General features: G+C 39.5%; 1 protein-coding gene across 2 annotated transcripts in view; it reads left to right on the top strand.

Moving 5' to 3' along the window:
• LOC106056415 (glypican-5-like) overlaps window positions 1-20,389 on the top strand; it is an 89,287-nt gene that overhangs the window by 20,235 nt on the left and 48,663 nt on the right. For both annotated transcript variants that reach the window (XM_056011992.1, XM_013213153.2), the window contains one exon: window positions 1,812-1,988. In XM_056011992.1, the coding sequence (XP_055867967.1) occupies window positions 1,880-1,988 (109 nt within the window). In that variant the 5' untranslated portion in view covers window positions 1,812-1,879. The remainder of the gene's footprint in view (window positions 1-1,811; window positions 1,989-20,389) is intronic.

Genomic DNA, 20,389 nt, shown 5'->3' with positions numbered 1-20,389 from the left:
TGCTATTGAGCGTGATCTATGTAGTCAACAGAATTATTATGATATACTGTATGACTTTGCTACACGCAAAGTAATTATGTACGTAGTAAAGAATGAATAAAATGCATAGATGAATTTATTTTCTAATACAAACTCTTAAATTTCACTTATTGTCTGCTTCCCTACCCAAACTTGGCCCCGCGAAATCGTTTCGAATAGGGCCCCAAAATGCTAAAGTCGGCCCTGCTATTTAGTGTTTGTAAAATGTTTGTTTGTAAAATGTTTTACATGTTTCGGATGTTCCTTCAGAGTTGAAGATAGTTTACTTTTTAGTCCAAACCTCCCGCAAGACGAAGGGGGATGGGAGCGGGCAGGGTTTGACAGTCCAGCGCGCAGCCATTCCTAGCGACGTGTGAATACCCACGTGTTCTCCCCTCACCCCTTTCTTGTTTTCTCGTGGACTATCCGCAAAAATAAGAGAGTGATCTTTCCTTTACTTCTTCTTCTCATTTAAACTGTTGAGGGAAGAAGAGAATTATAAATATAGATTCTCGTTGCGTGTTTAATTTGTTTAAAAGATTTGTCGGTGAACGAAATGTCAGAATGACTAGATCTAGAATCTTGATATAGAATCAAGACTAGAATTCATATGACTTTACACGTTTAATCTTACAATTACTAGACCTATGCCACTGTTATGATCAGGAATAGTAGGCCTTTTAGTACCGAGTAATGGTGTACTATATGCTGTTCGAATCAGATTCACTTCTTAATGTGATACGGTTCCACGACATTCGTTATAGCCATTATTTCCACACAAAAAATTTAATCCGAGTTTCCATGTTATTATTTTTTGTGTGTGTTTGTTAATTCTTTATTCATTGTTTACTTTATAGTGAAATTGTCCAATAGGTAAATGTTTGGTGGAAAAAAATGTAAACAAATAAATAAATAAATATTTTGGTGGAAGTTTGGTGGAAAAAAAATGTAAACAAATAAATATAAATAAATAAAAAAAATATTTTTAAAATATTCAAAAATAACAACAAAAAAAAACAACTTTCACCAATGTTTTGCAAATGCGTAGATGAATGTCAAACAAACAATGGCCTGTCAATGAACCATTTTGTGTCAGGATTTTGTGATTTTACCACCACAAAAGAGATACAAGACACCGATAGCAAAGACAAACAGACACAAACACTCTTTTGTTCCCCTGGCAATCAAATCATTAAATAAGAACGATCTGGTATAAACTTTGTCACATGTAAATTATGAGTGAGTCTGGTGTGAATGTACATTTTGGTTTCTTATAGTTATAATGTTTTTTGTTTGGTGTAATGCACAAATTGTAAGACAAATTTCCTTACGGATAATAAAGATTATTATTATTATTATTATTGTTTCTCCTTTTCTATGATAAAACACCGACGTTTGGTTGTCCCATTTCACCTCCCTAAACTAACGATCCTCTGGGTCAGAAGTTTGTGTTTGTCATTGGCAGCGTGTGTAGCCCTAGCCCATTGGTTTCTTCTCTTTATTCTAATTATTTTATTTTTTTTTACTAATATGTACCTCACAGTTGGTATTCTTACTCTTTAGGTTCATTCAAAGACAATGTTTTGTTGTTATTTTACATAGTATTTAAAAATGACTTGTGCAGCCACGAAGCTTAAAAACGGATAGAGCATCGTCAATGGAAAACAAATGTTATTGGCTACGAGATCTGTGGAGTCTGACTCTAGTGCAGTGTTTAATGTTAGAGAGTAACCATAGACTTAAGTCAGGATACAGTGTGGCTCTTTAATGTTTCCCTCTTCTGGTCTCCGCAGGTGCTGTTCTGTCAGAGTGTGCTAGCACTTTGCTCTATACCAACGGAACCTCCTGCTGCAGTTCTGTTATGGAACGGAAATTTCTGCAAGCCGCAGAGGATTACCTCAGGGAACACATACAGATGATCAACTCCAGGCTCAAGTCCAGGATTACTCAGAGTCTTAAATTGTTTCAAGGTAAGACTAAATCTTCGGAGCTTGCTGTTTTTTTTTGTTTTTTTTTCATTTCTAGTCCTATAATTAAAAAAAAATATACGAGACCTATATATTAGTTTGCTCTGGCCGTCTGCCTTCAATTCATTAGTTCTCTCCCTTTTTCGTCACGATTTGTAAACTATTCAAACTGTTTGTCCACGTTTCCTCCCCTAGCCAGTGTACTCAGCTGAACTAACCAAAAACATTATTTCATTCAGAACGTGTGTTTCGCTCACCAGCTTCTCTCGTACCATTTGCCCTTTTCTATTGCATTGTGAATGTGTTCCAAAGATATCTGACCGCTTCAAGAGAGTCTGGCAGAGAAGCGCCGTATCTCACCCCAACAGCAACAAACTATAACAAGAGGCTCAATGAATGAAATCTACGTTAAGGTTATAACCTGCACGTGCTCTTTATCAGTAATTTACATTTAAATTCGTTTACTCTACATGTATAGAGTGTAAAAGGGACTTGTAACATTTTGTTATCGAATCTGTACGGTTTGTGAATTGTGAAAGTGACATTCATTGAACCAAAAAGAAACAAATATACGGAGTAAAGAATTTGAAGTATTTAAACATCTGCTTTTCCCTAATTATAAAAGGCTGTCTTTATAAAAAAAAATTTCCTTGTCAATTAGTAATGTACTCAGGAAAAACCCGACAATTGCTTATTGGACCAGGCGAACGGGTTAAAACAGGATGACATTACGTGATGCTACATCGCTCGTAGGACAGACTACAAATTATTGTAAGGTTTCCTTCCCTTAACGTCCTGGGCGGAAATGACGGCGATCGGATAACAGCAGATGTGACCCACTGGCGGACATCCTGGGGATGGCCTCTCTTTCTCTCTTCCCTCAGTCCCAACCACAGTAGTTTGTGTCGTGCGTTGGGAACTGACCACGGGTTACTGTAAACCGGTGGACACACACCCACAGCTGATGTGAACGCCCACATTGACGACACCTACACCCGATGAGACATTAATATCCCCTAACCCATCCCCTCCTACCCACATTGTGTCGGTCCGTTCTTTAAAAAACAGCAGCACGTGACCCTAGTTGAACGCAGCTGCGGTATAGGTCACAGTTGGGGGGAAGCTCGACAATGGGACTTAAAAGGCTACTTTTTTTTTTTCGTCTGGTCATGACCTTCTTAACTAATGATGGGGGTGAGTTGTCTCATTTGAAATTTAAAACCGCTTCTAATATATCCACAAAAAAAAAGGGGGGGGGGGCTTAGAGGCCAAAAAAAAAAAAAAAAACAGAAATATGCTAATGTTAAAATTAAAAACAATATTTATTTTTAATAGCCAAAACACCGTCTTGGCTGATGAGATTTGTAAGCGGCTACCTCCATCTTTGGTCATGTTGACATCACAGACTTTCTGACCAGCGACCAGTAAAGACTGGTTAATGAGAACATAGTCCTCACGTGTAACAACATTTTATTGTCTAGGAATTCTCAAGTGAGCGTGCAGATGTTTGTATGCAAATCCTACGCTCAACATTTGGCTCGTTAAGTCTCTGTCAGCTTATCTTATGTGTTCACGCAGTCCTGGCCTGGGCTGTAAGTGCAGCATTATCTCATTACCATGTGTCACGGCAACTGTTTTTTTTTTTTTTTTTTGTATCAACATTAAAACGACTTCTTGATACACTAGCCAGACCCGTTGTTTTGTGACGTACAGTCGTTTGTGTGGATCAATTACTGTGGTCCAGGGGGGGGGGTCGAATCTGTCCCCGCTGTCAGTCCAGTACCCCACGTCACGCTGACATGAGGGCATCCTAATATTCTAAGACAGCGTTTCTAAAGTTGATTGGTGGCACTCGTTAGATAGGACGATGAACACAGGGATAAAAAACAAAGGGGAAAAAAACGTCTTGGTGTGGAATCTGGCGAATAGAGATGAACAGTGGCGTAGCTAGGAATTAGACATCATTTGGGTGCCCGGGGGGGGGGGGGCTTGACCTTTTTAGAAGCCCTTGCATTTTGACATTCGACATCATGGCATGAGATAATGGCGTAATATTTAATACTTTATGTAAAAAAAAAATCATCTCTCATTTGGGGGCCCCCTTAAGTGTGGGCCCGGGGGATTTTCAAATTACCCCATCCCCCACCACAGCTACGCCACTGAAGATGAAAGGAGGGGGGGGGGACTAAGAAACAAAAAAAAGAAACCCTCTGAAACCATAGTATCTTGACAAGACATTGCTATAGTCCACTCTTTATCTTTCTTCCTTCTCCGTACAAAACATTAACAAATACTTTTGAGAAACGAATATCTAAATTTGAATTGACTTCCCCCTCTCCCCTCCACCCCCCCCCCCCCCGCCCCCATTTTCGTTTGACCTTAACAAGGTTGTGCGATAGACAATCGACAGTAGTCATCTCCGAATAAATGACAGCACCCTCAGCCCTCCTTATCCATTCTGCAAAGCTCGTCAGAGCGGATAGTATTTCTCCGCGAGCCTTCCAATGACGAGTTAATCCAGTCAAATGGAGACCTTAATACCGTCTACCTTGCTTTGGTAGACCCACTCTCAAATGTACAGGTGAAAGGATTCGTTTTTCTCAGGTAGGGGAGAAGAGAGGGGTGGGGCATTGAAAAATTAGACATTTCAAGCGTAGTCTGGTAGACAGCGCCATAAGCTGAATGCCATGTGATTGTATACTACCCACTTCATATGTTTACTATGTTAGTACTTTTCCTATACACAATTCACCAATCCCACGTTCTCTCTACCCAGCGTTAGTATGCATTATTATGTATAGTATACGTTCCCATATCAATGTCATTTAACCTGCTTCTTTCATATAAATAGCTCCTCCTTCGTGGTCGAAGATGAGCACATTTCTCATTTCCTATGGACTCTTTGAAGATGGCTGTAGAGTCCAATAAATGGGAGATGAGAATGTTGCTAGCGCGATGAAAATGTATTAAAGTTAGGGAGATTTGCGCTGCATTAGCCTCACTCTCTCGCCCCTTGCCAGCTGGATCCAGTGGCAGAACAGAGTCCAGACAACTGGAGCTGGTTTGGGGTGCAGTGTATGACCAGTGTTCTCTACATGTCCCACAATGCTCCAAAACGTTCCACGGTATTTGCTAGGTGACGCCTGATGGCTCTGGTGGTCCAATTCGACTTGAGCGCCATGCAGCGGCAACTAGACTTCACATGCTGGCGGTGGACAGAGACCATAGTTTAACCAGATACTAGCTCTGGATAATTATTCACCTGGTTTGGACCGTCAGTCGAGACGGTTTACCGGGGTGTGGCCGTTGCCGCATGCAGACAACTGCTTGGAGCCACAGGTGAGAGCTGGGCTCTGAGTGGAGACCAAGGGGAATGAGCTGCTCAGAGAGCCCGACTGCCCAGTTGACAGAGATACTCCTCCTCCCACAGAACCCCATACACCCCATACACTTTCAAATATTAAATGGGGGAAAAAAAGGTAGCTCTAGGTATCACATTTTTGTGAGAGATGAATTAAATGTTTCGAAACAATGGACAATTCTGAACAATGAACCTTTCAACTTTGTCTTACAAGCAGCACAGGACCAGACGAACAAACCAATCGACCATCCATATTGACATATTGATTTTTTTTTTTAAATACAAAGCTGCTACTAACGAACGTTGATTTCGGCTGACGCGGCTGAAAGTTAAAATGGTGTCACCCTAAAACAAAAAGCTAAATCATAAAGACCAATCGTGGTTCACCATTTGTAAGCTACATAGCTCTTCACGAAAAGGTTAAAGTTGAACACGTCAGGATGTAATATAGACACTTTCATATGTTTGTGAATTATATATATATAAAAATTAGATGTAATTATCCATAGCTTTTTTTTACATTTATACATTAGCGTAGATAGGGGGATGGGAGGAGGGGGGAGAATTTGAAAATCCCCCCCCCCGGGCTCCCGCTTGAGGGGGCACCAAATAAATGCGTGTTTATATTAATTATTAAATATTATGCAAAATGCAGGGGCCCCCAAAGAGGTCAGGCCGCCCACCCCCAAATGATGGAAAATTCTTAGCTACGCCCCTGTATTTATAACGACTTCCTTCTATCAATGTATATAGTTATAAAATACAGTTGTGAAACATTTTTCTGATTAAATTGCAATGTAAATCTCACGGGATCATCTTGCATTCCAAAAGAGTATCAGAGTTGAGAGTTTTGTATTTCTTTTGTTCACACCACTAACAGAGGTGACTGAGTATCATCTAGTCACGTGATTTTGCATAGCCATTTTGTTTTTGTAAAGCTTACACAATTATAGGTCGACCTTCACCCCGCCACGTCTGCTCTATCTCCCCAAGCTCAACGTTTACATCTCCTGTCCGTCTCTTTAATTGAGTGTTAAATGGCACATCTCAGGAATGCAAGTGTCAAGACATGGAATGGGACGGAGTTGTCAAGTGTTAGGGTACGAATACAATGCCGGTTAGGATTAGTTTCGTTTCTTTATTTAGAGAGCCGGAGAAGTTCAACCCACCTTAGGTTTTGAAAAAAATAAATAAATAACCCTTTTTCTTTAAAGAAAAAACGATAGCTATTGTCCACTGTCAAAATAAGGGGGGGGGGTAATTCAGTTTTTTTTCTTGTGATTCATTTTTTGTTTAAAATAATTTTTTGAGCTATCAAAGCGTTGATCTATTGCAAGTTTAAATAATATATTTTTTTAAATTATTAAATCACTCTAAAAGTATATACAGAGGTATGTGGAAAACAGTCGATTAATTAGACATCTGGACACGATCATTTAGTTCTATTGGGTCCCATTAAACGAACGTTATCTGTTACAAGAATTTTTCGCTAGTTTAGAAATCGATCCATACAAGCGTTGGTCCCATTAACCGGACTATGTAGATATAGTCCTTCACATTGTTTACTTCTGCTTATTGCTTGGCTTCATTCTCTGATTATTTAAGTTCATTCAAAAGTTGTGGAAGCTGTAGACGAGTACATGCCCTTGTATTTGGTAACTTTTTTACACACCTTTTTAAAAGTATTTTTATTTAATTGTTTATTAGATTTGGGAATGAATCTTGTTTCAAGTATAGGGCTACATCTTTTGTTTTATATCTTATTTACAAAGCTATAAGACAACTTGTCAACTTGTGTACAATGTATATATTGTAATTAACACAGTTCAGGAGGTAACGGGAGTAGGAGTTATGCAATAACTTCCATGAATAGATGAACACTCAGATACAAACCAATCGAGTGGTTTCACAAAGCCGCATTAAACTCAAGGAGATCTCAGGCGTGGACAATCAACCATTTCCTTGAGTTTGTATTCATTTTTTTTTTCCGTATCCGTATCTTTGCAGAAGATCCACTCGAGGTCATTTTTTGTCTTGATCACCACACCCTGGTATGAGTCATTGAACTGACGACAGTGATGTAGTGAATACAAAATAAACACGAGAGTGATTTGGGGAAATAGTTCTGAACATTAGAAACTTGTACTTCTTGTGCTTTCTAGCTATTTTCACGCTCGACTTCGATCGATCCCATGCTATTTATACATTTGTGGTTTTCAATATTTTGTTAGGGACTTTGGCCTGGTGTTCATTCTGATTTAGATCTCTTCATCTCTTGGTGTTCAGACTCATAGACATCTCCTGGTGTTCAGACTCGTAGACATCTTTTGGTGTTCAGACTCATAGACATCTCTTGGTGTTCAGACTCATAGACATCTCTTGGTGTTCAGACTTATAGACATCTCTTGGTGTTCAGACTTATAGACATCTCTTGGTGTTCAGACTTATAGACATCTCTTCGTGTTCAGACTTATAGACATCTCTTGGTGTTCAGACTTATAGACATCTCTTGGTGTTCAGACTCATAGACATCTCTTGGTGTTCAGACTCATAGACATCTCTTGGTGTTCAGACTCATAGACATCTCTTGGTGTTCAGACTCATAGACATCTCTTGGTGTTCAGACTCATAGACATCTCTTGGTGTTCAGACTCATAGACATCTCTTGGTGTTCAGACTCATAGACATCTCTTGGTGTTCAGACTCATAGACATATTTTGGTGTTCAGACTCATAGACATCTCTAGACCAGGGTTTCTCAAACTGTGGAGCTCGACGTTGTGACAAGTGACTTTTTTTCTTTTCCAAGGACAAACAAATCTGTTATATTTGCCCTTCAGCTATAAATCCATATTTCAGTAAAAATCAAGTAAAATCTCGACATTATTAGTTTCATAAATTAAATTGTTACATTGAGTGACTTCGATTCATTTTCTCTGACCTATCCTACTGTTTAGCGAGATGTTTCTACAGCAAAATGTTTTATTTTATTTTGACTTACACTCTTCTGACTGGGAGATAAAGTACGTTGTAAACGTCAGAGGAATGAATTTCTCAAGCTCAGAATGTAGGCTGACCTACAGCGCGGGGCGCAAACATACATTTTGGTGTCTAGAGAGGGGTCACTAGAATAAGTTTGAGAAACACTACTTTTGATTCTTTATTCTAATGTATCTATGGATCTTTGCTTCAGGTCACGCAATAATAAAGAATGCAATTGATGCGCCTAGTTTTTAAAATTTTATCTTGTTTTTCAAAGTCGCTTCGTCTTTGAAACATGCCCAGAGACTTTGTTTATTTTTAGCCAAAGTATTTCCCCTTTGAAGTTTTGAGCATTTTGGCCTTAAACAAAAAAACAGCTGCCACGGTACTCTTGTTACCTCAAAGTATCTTTTATTTAACCTTTGACATGTCCTTCTATAACTTGCAGCTAAACAGAAAGAAGTTTGAGACAAACATTAAGACATGAAGCAGACCAATTAGGTACTTCATTAGCCAGGCTAGGCACCATTGTCCTTAGTTACATACTAGTGCACTGCAATAACAATTGAATACAGAAGAAATACTTTTTAGATCTTTGTGATTGAAATCACATTACAGTGTGGATTAATTGTATGTGTTCAATCTGTTCATGATTCTCCTTCGGTGATTTCAAAATGGCTTACCTCGTGAAGAGGCCTACAGTTCGTCACTTAAACAGGGAACGCTGGCGTACAATTGGATCTTTAGGTCATCAGCTTTCACTAGAGAACCTACCACGTCGTATTCATCTCTCAGTTCCACTGTAACGGCTCGGAGTCTGCCATTCCAGTTATTACATACATGCGTTCCACAATTAGTCATGCTTCTTAATAACAGCGCATGACCTATGCAACTTAATAACAGTAGGTGACCTATGCCACTTGCAGCACCATGTGACCTTTGCTTCCTTCCCACTCACGCACGCACTTGCCCTTCCACCTTGATCAAAGCGCCACAGCTGCCTAAATTGAGAGTTTAAATGAACGTGCAAGAGCTTAAGTGAATTTCTGTTGCATTGTGGGAGGTTTTTGTTTTTACACAGTGACGTGCTTAATTAATAATGTCTCGATGACCCATGACACGAATAAAACGAATAATTAAGGGCAGCCTTGAGCTGACATGCACGCAGTGACCGCACAAAACATGTGTGCTATTTGAATAACTGAATCTTGCTCGTTTCTTGAATCCCCCCCCCCTCCCAAACTTCTCTCTTGAAATATTGTTTTTTTTTCCCTCTTGCAATATTCACGGGGGGGTAGGGGGATTCCGCTTTGAACTTGGTCGTGTGCAGATCTTCAAAAGACAGTTAGTATGAAGGCTTACCTGACCTACTGATAAATACTTGATGAAACATTCTTAGCCAACGAGGGCGAACTACTCTGTCTGATCAGCGAGCACTGTGCCCGAGGGAGAAGGGGAGAGGGGGAGGTGAGTAACACCGAGAGATCATTGCTTGGAAAAGTCTTCATGTTGTTTTGTTTTGGGCTCATTCCGTATCATAGACCTAGGACTGTGCGCGCGTGTGTGTGTGTGCCAGTAAGTGGGGGGGGGGGAAGAATGACTGTGTTCACCAGGTAACGCCTAGCTGTTGGCATCAAAGGGTTTTGTTTTTCTCATTCCCTAATGTGACTTGGCCCGAAAAGCGACAGTTTTTTTTTTTATGTTTGTTTGTTATTTTCGGTCACTTTAGCAGATTGCTTCTATATCGATTGATTTGTCACTTGTCTTGGAGCTGATCGCCCTGATGAGAATTGTTTTGTTTTCATCACAGGCCGAAACAAAGAAACATGTTTTGTTTTCTTACAACACCAGGACATCTTCCCCTTGAATAACGTCACTACGTCTCTGAGTTGTTTTTATTTGACGCTTAACACTGTAGCTCTACAATTTGAAGTGATTAGACGCCATCGAGATGTCAACTCACTCTGTCTGTCTGGTACAATCTTTACGCATGTTATTTCTCACACATAATATCGGATGAAGTTGAAATTTCGCACACTTATTTCTTGAACCTGACTAAACAGGAATCAATAAAATCAAGATTGATTGAAAGGCTCGAATTCATTAAAGATTTTAAAAAAGAGAGAGAGAGAGAGATGACTAGAATGACAAAATAATGATTTAAAAAAAAACAACAAGACTTGTACAAAGAAAGTTGAGACATTATTCTTTGCTAGCGTCTAGATTCTCGTTCTCTCGTAATATACATTCTTCTTTTTCTCTTTCTTGTATGAAATTGACATTTATTTGATGAATACTAATACTTTATTGAGTACCTTGTGCGATGTCAACGGAAGATGTAGCTGACAGTCTGTTGCTAGGTCTGAGTTCTGATAACCAGTAAGCGTTGCTTTCACCATGCAATAATCTATTTTTCCCTCGCTCGACCTTCCTCTTGATCCGTATCGCTTTCTGGGCAACTGGCTGGCCTTTTCGAGAATAGACCCATCCGTTTCTTCTTTGTTGAGCCATTAATTAGCTAAGTGCTTTTTGCACCAACTATTCAACTGAACTTATTCTTTCTAAGGTTATCTCCAGCCCTTTGACCAAAAAAAAAAGCGTTTTTTGTGTGTGTGTGTTCTGTTTTAGCGTTTGTTGCCAGCAGTTTTTGGTGCTACAAGTCAACGACCGTCCACAACAAAGGGGCCCGATATCTCAGATAGCTTAGGGTGGGCCTTATCATGTCTCAATCCGGTCCTGTGTGAAGTACGTGAGGCAGATGTAGTAGACTTTGTATTTTGTAGTCACATCTATGGTAGACTTCTACTGATTTCAGATATAAGTAAGCATCTTTAGATCTACATGGATAGGCAGAGGGGTTCGTTAAAAGAAAGACACATTTTCTTGTTCCACATGCTGAGACTAATTCGTGCGATTCCTCTTTCTTTCATGGTGCCAGCATGGAACTGGTTGCTTGAATCAGCCAGAAAAACGAAAGACTTAGTACAACACTAAGCATGGACGACTAGTGGGGCACTTAGAACCTGAACACACTGTTTAAGAAACGTCTCTAACTTATAAGATAACATCTTTGTCTACTGGTAGATTTATGAAGGGAGAGTAATCCCTGGAGGATAATGGTCACGACATGGCCTAAAGTGCGCCCGATGTGCCAAAAACTCAAACTCAGATTTATGTTCGTGTATGACTTGCAATATACAACTAATCTGTCCTGCGGTGGTTTAGCTACTAAGCAGGAAATGTTCGCGTTCTGTGATTTAAAGGAACAAGACATTGCTTGATTTATTCTCTTCCCACCCTCACCCCCACTTTATTTTTATTATCGTAGCGTAGAGAGCGTCTTATTGAGTTACTTAATGTCACAGCTGAACTAATATTCCAGCTAGACTCATCGGACTTTTCACTCGACTTTACTTTTACCTAGAGATATCTCTCTCTATATATATCTATTTAGCTCTACGTTATTCAATCTTACCTCTGAGTGAGTTAAGTAGGAGAGAAAGAGGGAGAGAAAGAGATAAGGGAAGTGGATAGATGAAAGTTACAGAGGGCAAACATAACATTTTTTCAGACCGATAAACAGTAAATTTGATAGATAGATAGATAGATAGATGGATAAATAGATAGATTAATAGACAGATTGGTTGAACAACTTAAAGTAATTAAAGAGCACAGTCTAAATGTAACATTAGAAAACAGGAGAGAGAGAGAATGACAAAGAGAAGTACAAAGAACGAAGAGAAGGACACAGACAATGAAACACACACACACATTAGAGGCCGAGGGTGGAGACATCATATCATAATTTACACACATCGAAAGAAAGAAAGTGAACGGGGAAAAAAATAAAAGGAAATTGGGGGAAAAAAACACGAGAAGGGGAGAATGAGAGAGTGGGTAACAGAAAGAGAGAGAAAGAGAGAGAGCTAATAATAGCAGCCAGTCAGAGGAAATACCCTTTGATTCCCATAAGCTGTGAAAATAGAAGAATGAAATCTCACCTACCGAAGGGAGATAACCCATTGGGCACAGGGCCAAAATGATTGAATCTATGAGTTTAACACGGGGTCGATATGTAAACACAGACCAATTTTTTTTTTTTTAGGTATTGATTTGCTATAGCAGATCCTGCAGTATTATAGAAAATGACAAGAGTTGGGCCTTAGAAGTTTAGCTTAGTTTTTTTTGGGGGGGAGCTTTGTCTTTTCATAAGCACGTAGTTCTATACTATAGGCTTATGACTGTTTCAGGGACATGGAGGCCTATACATAACTAGCAAGTTTGGTTAAGAGTTTCATAAATTAACAGCACGGAAGTATTTGATAAGCGAAATAGTTTAATAAGCCGTATGATAATTTGTGCACTCAGCGCTGTAGAATCAATGGCTTGGCTCTTTGGCTTGTAATAAATTGTATTTATTTGTCGGTAGTGATCATTAACTATGGCGTCCTGGACATTGTTTCCTTTGTTTATTTAGTTCAAAATCCATCCCCAATTTTTCTTTACCTTTCATTACATTGCTGCCATATTTTCCCCTATTGTTTTGTCTTGATTTTGTCCTCTACTGCAGTGTTTCCCAAAGTGGGGTACGCGTACCGCCAGGGGTACGGGAAGACTTTGGAAAGGGGGGGGGGGGGCAAAGCGTTGCACCTCATTAGCTATGCTGATTTTTTTTTTAAATACCCATTTGTTATGTTCATTCTTTTCATAGATGCAAAGCGAGGGGTCCTCAGCGTTACAAAAATGATAAAAGGGTACACTTTGGTCACAAGTTTGGGAAACACTGACACTGGTCTGCTGTATCGTATAGAGTACTATAGACTATAAACACTTCAACAGGATCCTACACATCAAACTATAAACGAAGATTACCGTGTTTAACATTTTAGTGGGAAAAAACCCAACTGCGTTGTTCAGTTTTCTTTAGCACTGTTGAGATAGTGTTCATTTGCTTAGTAACGAAATGCATTTGTTCAAAACTTTGAAAGTATAAAATGAACACTACAGAACACACACGCAAACACATATATTGTTATTTTCGTAATTATTTGACTTCGGGGTGCGGTGGCTGAGTGGTAAAGCGCTTGGCTACCTAACCGGAGGGTCTCGGGTTTGAATCCTGGCGAAGACTGGGATTTTTAAGTTTAGGATCTTTATGAGTCCATTTAGCTCTAATAGGTACCTGACATTATTTGTGGAAAAGTTAAGGCGGTTGATCGTTGTGCTGGCCACATGACACCCTCGTTAACCGCCACAGAAACAGATGACCTTTACGTCATCTGTCGCAATGATCGTAAGCTCTGAAGGGAAACTTATTCTACATAAAGCGCTAATTAAATGGTTATGTTTAAACCATATTGACTTGTTAAAGCGTCTATAAGAGAATACAATGTATTTTTACTGTCATTAAAAAAAGTTTGGTTTATCTGGGTTTTTTTTTCTGTGATGGTTGTCTTGGACTATATCACTAAAGATCTAGTTGTGATGACGTAATTATGTACTGTGTATTCTCGTGTGTGCTATCAGAAAACACGGAGTACGAAATATTTTGTGTCTGTGTTCAGAGGTGGCCTTATGGGGTGGCGAGTTAAGCAACCGCCCCAGGTCCCGCGCTTGCGAAAGCCCCGAGATGGAGGAAATTATTATTTTCTAGTTTGTCGGATTATTCATGCAAAATGTTTCTGAATCATTAGTTACGTTAATTAGAGGTCGTTAAATCAATATCAGAGGGCTGGAGACAATATTACAAGCCAATCTTGCATAACAATTACAATGCAGTGCGTAATATTAAGCTAGTCAAACGGTTAATAGTAAGGTACCTACGTAAGAGACTAAGTTTTCTAACAATAATAAGGCCTACAGCTTTAGAGGGGGACGAGACCGTTATATTATAATCATTTGTTACGGTATATATAGTCACGGGCCCGCATATGACACTCGTCCGGCGCCCCGCATATGACATTAATCCCCGGGCCCGCGTACTTTTAAAGCCGCCACTGTCCGTGTTGACAGAAAACTAACAACAGCAAAAGTTAAACAATTGTAAACGTATTTGGGGTCAAAGTGTTGAGAAGAAGGAACATTTGTCTCTTCATCTGTATGTGTTCTCCTCGGTCATGAAGTCATTGTCTTTTCAAATCAAGGATGGTCACAGAAACTACATTATAGTAAAAGGAATGCCGTATTCAGGAAATCTAAACCAAAGAGACTGTAATGGGCCAATTGTATGTCGGGGTCGTGGCCACGCTTCAAGAGGAGCAAACTCTAGGGCCAGTCCATCAACTCATTTTGCTCCAACGATTGTCCGAAAGATTCCCTGTCTCTAGCAGACTTCTTCTTTCAAAACCTAAGCAAGTAGGAAGCTTTTACATTTGGTGGTGGTGATGAAAGTTGAACGTTTTATCAAATAAAAGAATTCCTTATTAACTAGATCTAATGACATGATAGATCTCATCGTAGATGTGGATCTGAAAAAAAAAAACAACAGGAAACTTTGAGCAAAAAAATATCCTTACCACAAAATAAAAAAAACGCATGCTGATCTAGATTTAATCTATGTTAAAAAAGAAGTTATAAGAGAATTATAAGACACAGACTAATGGAAGACTCCAATCTGTCCATCTAATTTGGTGGGAAGCGTGGTCGAGAGGCTAAGTGCGCTTGAACTTGGCTTGTCTTGGCTACCTAGAAGGGGGCTCGAGGTTCAACACCCTACTCGGGCAGAGTTGCGATTACTGAGCGCCTAAAGGCAGCACGGAAAACCAACTCCTAGATACCCCCTCCCCCCACAAATGAGATTGGACCAAAGCGCTCTGAGCATGCTATAAGCATGAAAGTAGCGCTATATAAAGCTATAATAATAATAATAATTTAGTGAGAAAGGCATCCATCCAAAAATTGAGCATGAAAATGTAAATGTAATTTAAAAAAATAAATTGTCTTGTATTTGACACTATTCCCATGACCTACTTAAGTCAACTTATAGTTTGCTGCCAGTCAGCCCCATCTCTGGTTCTCTCCAGCCCCTCATTCTCCCCTCCGTCTCACGCAATAGTTCCTCCTTGCCTGATGTTGTCAATTGTATTCCTAGATTTAGTTCGCCCCCCCCCTTTTCCCGTTAGACAGCTCGTTATCTCTGTACCACTGTTTCATTAATTGTGCACGATGACAGGACGTCACTTCCAAACCTGATCTAGGTAGCACGCATCCATGTCGAGCTACAAGAGTTTACCGCATGCTATAAGTAAGTTAAGGTTCCCTATAAGACCTGGCTGTCGATGCAAGGGTGTAATACAAATCAACATTTGGAGTCAGTTAAGTAAAAGTTCACTTGAAAGACCTGATGCTGAAACAAATGCGAGGGTGTAAAGGTCATCTTTTTGTTGTCTCAGGCCCACGGTCAAAGAGGGTGTCGTGTGTTGAGCACAACGACCAGCTGTCTCTACCATCCACGACAAAGTGTTAGATAGTCATGAAGTCTGCGTGGTGTAACCAAATGTCGAGTTCGAAACCTTGAAACCCTCTCGTTTCATTTGCTCAAGCACGATGTATACATGCATAGATGAAGAGACGGGAAGAGTGCTTCATGATTTCTGCTTAGCTGCAAGATATATCGTTTGACGAGTAGTTTCATTTTCAAAGGTCGAAACACGATGTCTTTCACCTATTTTAAAACGAAAAAAAAAGTGTAATGACAAACGAAATTTAATTGTGCAATATACAGAGAGCAATGCCACAGCAACAACCTAAATTGCGTCCTAAAAAAAAAAAAAAAAAAAAAAAGGAAAAAAAAAAAAAAAAAAAAAAAAAAAATTGCGTTTTTTTAAAATAGTTTCCGAGTTTCTTTCTCTCTCCTTGTCTCTCTCGTGGCTGTGATTTACTGTTGGTGTCCCCCAAGCAGAGTATCTCCACTATATGTATTGTTCGACTAGAAATTATGACAAAAAATCAATATCGACAGTTAAGAGTTTTGTCCTCCCAGCCCCCCCCCCCCCCCCACCCCCAAAATAGTTCTCACTTTCCCGATTGTCAACTTTCTCACCAGTCATGGGAGAAAAAAAAAACTTTTTTTTTCCCAAGTTCGGCCCATGATTGTGTTTCAAACGTCACATTCCTCACTTCTGTATGTGTGTGTGTGATCTGTGTGTGTGCAGTGTGAGCTACCGTGCACTCAAGTCTGAAGATTAAATCCCAGAGATTTGAGTCTAGGAGTAGCTAAAAGCCACTGGAGTGGGAGGGTGTGTAAAAATTGGGGGGGGGGGGGGGGTGCGCTTGAGGTGTGTAGTCTGAACAAAGGCTTTTCTCGGGACACATTCCATGCGCTCTTCCCCCCTCCGACAACAAGCTGACATTCGCCGGACTGTGGACAAGATTTACTGCCTCCTGAAATTTGCATTCTTGTTTTTATTTTTTTTTTAACTAACACACAACGAATGCTAAGCTAGGGGGGGGGGGGGGAGACACAATGAGTTGAGACGAGTGGGGAAAAAAATAATGCAATGTTTCTCTTGCAACTTGAAAGTAGTTTGAGCTAGATCTAGATAATAAACTTTGCGCTTGTCTGAGAGGATTTTTTTTTTGTTTGGTTTCTATTCGAGGGTATATTCATTGACGAATAGTTATTTAATAGATAAAACATACGAAAAGATAAATTGATAATCCAATTTCAAAACAAACTGAAATATTTTTGTTTAGTCTGAGTCAAATAGCTTAGGGAGAGCCTTATCAAGTCTCAATCCGGTCCTATGTGAAGCAAGTGAGGCAGATGTAGTAGATTCTGTATTTTGTAGTCCCATCAGTGGTAGACTTCTACTGATTTCAGAAAGAAGTTTAGCATCTTTAGATCTACTTGGATAGGCAGAGGGGTTCGATAAAAGAAAGACATTTTCTGTTCCACATGCTGAGACTAATTCGTGCGATTCCTCTTTCTTTCATGGTGCCACCATGAAACTGGTTGCTTGAATCAGCCATAAAAACGAAAGACTTAGTACAACACTAAGCATGGACGGCTATTGAAAATGTAGAACGTGAACACACTATTTAAGAATCGTCTCTAACTTATAAGATAACATCTTTGTCTGAATTTTGTTTGATATCCATAAAGAAATGAATATCAAGATACTATACACTTGACTGTATGCCACTGTGGATGTAGCAAAGTAGAAATAAATATTTCCCTTAACAGCCCACCCCTTTTCCCAAACTTAAAATTTGGGTCACTCTGGTCCCACGCAACACTAAGGACACTGACACCCTGCACTCCCCCGCCCCTACATACTTCCGGCCAGCTGCCCCTTTGCTTTAGTTGGCACTGTTACGGATGCAAATATATTGCTCACGTCCACCCCACTCCCCCCACCTCCAAACACACGTACACACCACTAGTTTTATTGTAATTCCAGCATGTAACGCGATACCAGTTGAACTAATTGACCATCAAGATCCAGACATTTGATTGACGAGCACTCTGCAGCAAGAGTCTGCTGTTACATTGACGCCAAACAAAAATGTTCTCTATATTTTATCCTTCGTGTTCACTATTGGTTGCTCTAGTGGTAGGGGCAGTACTAGTCAACACTGGCGTTAGGTGTAATCTATATAGTAAGTAAATAACATGGGGCGCCCCCCCCCCCCCCGGCTGAAGTTCTCATAAAACATAACTAGATCTACAAGAAAGAAAAACACGCGGAACTTATTTAGTAATGCCCCCTCCCTCCTTGATTTAGTAATGCCCCCTCCCTCCGTGCCCACTCCTCCATGATTCGTTCCTGGAGCGTCGTCTCTCCTTCAATAAGACAGCATCTCCACAATGCAATCTGCTCTCTCTTTAGTTGAATAAATAAAGTCATGTGACTTTTGTCGTCAACAGTTTTTTTTTTGTCAGTCATGGTCGACTGAACGCAGACAATTACCAAAGCAGTGTGTGATTCACCCGGAATGAAATTCTCTTTGTAATGCCTTGAGGGAACACTCTGTGAACACAAATTTGTTTACAGTTTTGTTTCCCCTCGTCTGTCTTGTTGGAATTCTGTTTTTTAAATGACCTAGAACTTTTTTTTTTTAAGCCCTTTTTTTTTTCTAATTGTATTATTATTTTTGAATGGAACTCCGACATGGATGCTGTTATGTCTAGCCGATCTCTCCCCAGCGGCATTTGACGTTTACTATATGCTTAGTGTAGTCTGGCCCTCATTTCAGTGGCGGTCCTTTGTGGTGGAGGGTTCTCATAGAGGCCCGTCTCATGAAAAGGCGCCGGAGAAACACAGCTCCAATTAAATGCCCAATTTTAGAAATTGATCACTGCATCGAAATTGAGCGCCTCGGACTGTAAGCCCAATGTTTTGTAATGTTATTGTTGCAGTCCGCTGCTTCGTCAGTTTCATAGTGTAATTACGCAGGATCAGATTTTCATAGTGTAATTACGAAGGATCAGATAATAACATAAAGAATACTGTTTAAAAGAGACAGAGAGATAGTGCATATCTAAAGAGAAGAACCGCAAAATCACTGCCGTATCTATCAATGCTGCAGGGATTTATGTCATTTTCAATTTTTAAAAAAAAAACACTAATTGATTAACTAATGGATTAGTTTTTGATCGATTCGTGTATTGTCATTGACTATGAAGAATTGTGCAAAGTTTCAACTTTATCCGAGAATGGGAATTGTGAGAAAAACCTGTATAAGATTCGCTCCAGATAGACGTAGGGAATTAGCTTTGTAAAAAGGTTCCCAAGTTGATCATTGCTTCCTGTTTTGTCAAATGAATGAACTTTTCGAATCGTTTCGAGTCTCAGTTGGCCTGTGCTTTCCAATGAGTGGCTTTATTTTCTTATACAGTGGTTCTTATCTTTCATACAGAAAGTCTAGACTTGAACTTGTAAAGAAGTAGGGTAGGGGGTCGGAAGGAGAACGGTCTAAAACAGGCACAGGGAAAGCTTCGCGTGAGTGACTGCTTCGTAATACCGAAGCCTCATATAACCAGGCCGTGTACACGTGATTGTGTGTGTTTGCTCTTTGAATAGGTTTAACCGCTTATGTGTTTGCACGTGTTGGCGTGTACAACGTATGTGTGTTTAGGTGTACGTGCTGCTTTTGGTGTATGTGTGTGCTGCCATAATAGAAGCTGTATCGTGCTTGATTTTATGCTCAAATAAGATGAAATGTCACCCTGACATGGCCGAGGGGTAATGCTAACAGAGCTATAGATGAGTCGGACGTGAATGGAATTCTTTTTTTTTTTTTTTAGTTTAGCTCTGTAATAGTGGCAGTTTTTTTTTTAGTTTAGCTCTGTAATAGTGGCAGTTTTTTTTTAGTTTAGCTCTGTAATAGTGGCAGTTTTTTTTTTAGTTTAGCTCTGTAATAGTGGCAGTTTTTTTTTAGTTTAGCTCTGTAATAGTGGCAGTTTTTTTTTAGTTTAGCTCTGTAATAGTGGCAGTTTTTTTTTTAGTTTAGCTCTGTAATAGTGGCAGTTTTTTTTTAGTTTAGCTCTGTAATAGTGGCAGTTTTTTTTTAGTTTAGCTCTGTAATAGTGGCAGTTTTTTTTTAGTTTAGCTCTGTAATAGTGGCAGTTTTTTTTTTAGTTTAGCTCTGTAATAGTGGCAATTTTTTTTAGTTTAGCTCTGTAATAGTGGCTGTTTTTTTAGTGGGTTTGGGAGACGTTATTCAACAAATTATGCCTTAGGTTTTGGGAGCAAGTTTAAGGAATTACGCTAGAAGCTGGTTAAGCAGTTGCGGTTTTTCGGGAAGATTTGAAAAAAAAAAAGCGATTTTTTGAAAGAAATGCCTAGAAATGATGCTTTACTAAATGCTGTAATAAATGAAAAGTCCTGGCTTTAAGTAGGGATCTCGTTAAGTCTAGTTATGGGGCTGTTGAGTGAAGGAGGTGGGAAAAAAAAAAAACAACTTTTGGTTGAAGGCTTAGAAGGGATTTAAAAAAAAAAAGTCTCAATCTAAAGTCTGCTGTTTATAAACAGAATATCAGTGAGGATGCCGTTGCCAGGTAACCAAAGCAAATCAACGGAAGTTTCATTCTTTCCCTTTTAAAAAAAACAAAAAGTTAT

Source organism: Biomphalaria glabrata, chromosome 15, assembly GCF_947242115.1.
Source record: "Biomphalaria glabrata chromosome 15, xgBioGlab47.1, whole genome shotgun sequence".
Classification (NCBI taxonomy): Eukaryota; Metazoa; Mollusca; class Gastropoda; family Planorbidae; genus Biomphalaria; species Biomphalaria glabrata.
Note: the sequence above shows the minus strand (reverse complement) of the source record. Positions and strands in the feature narration are given on the sequence as shown.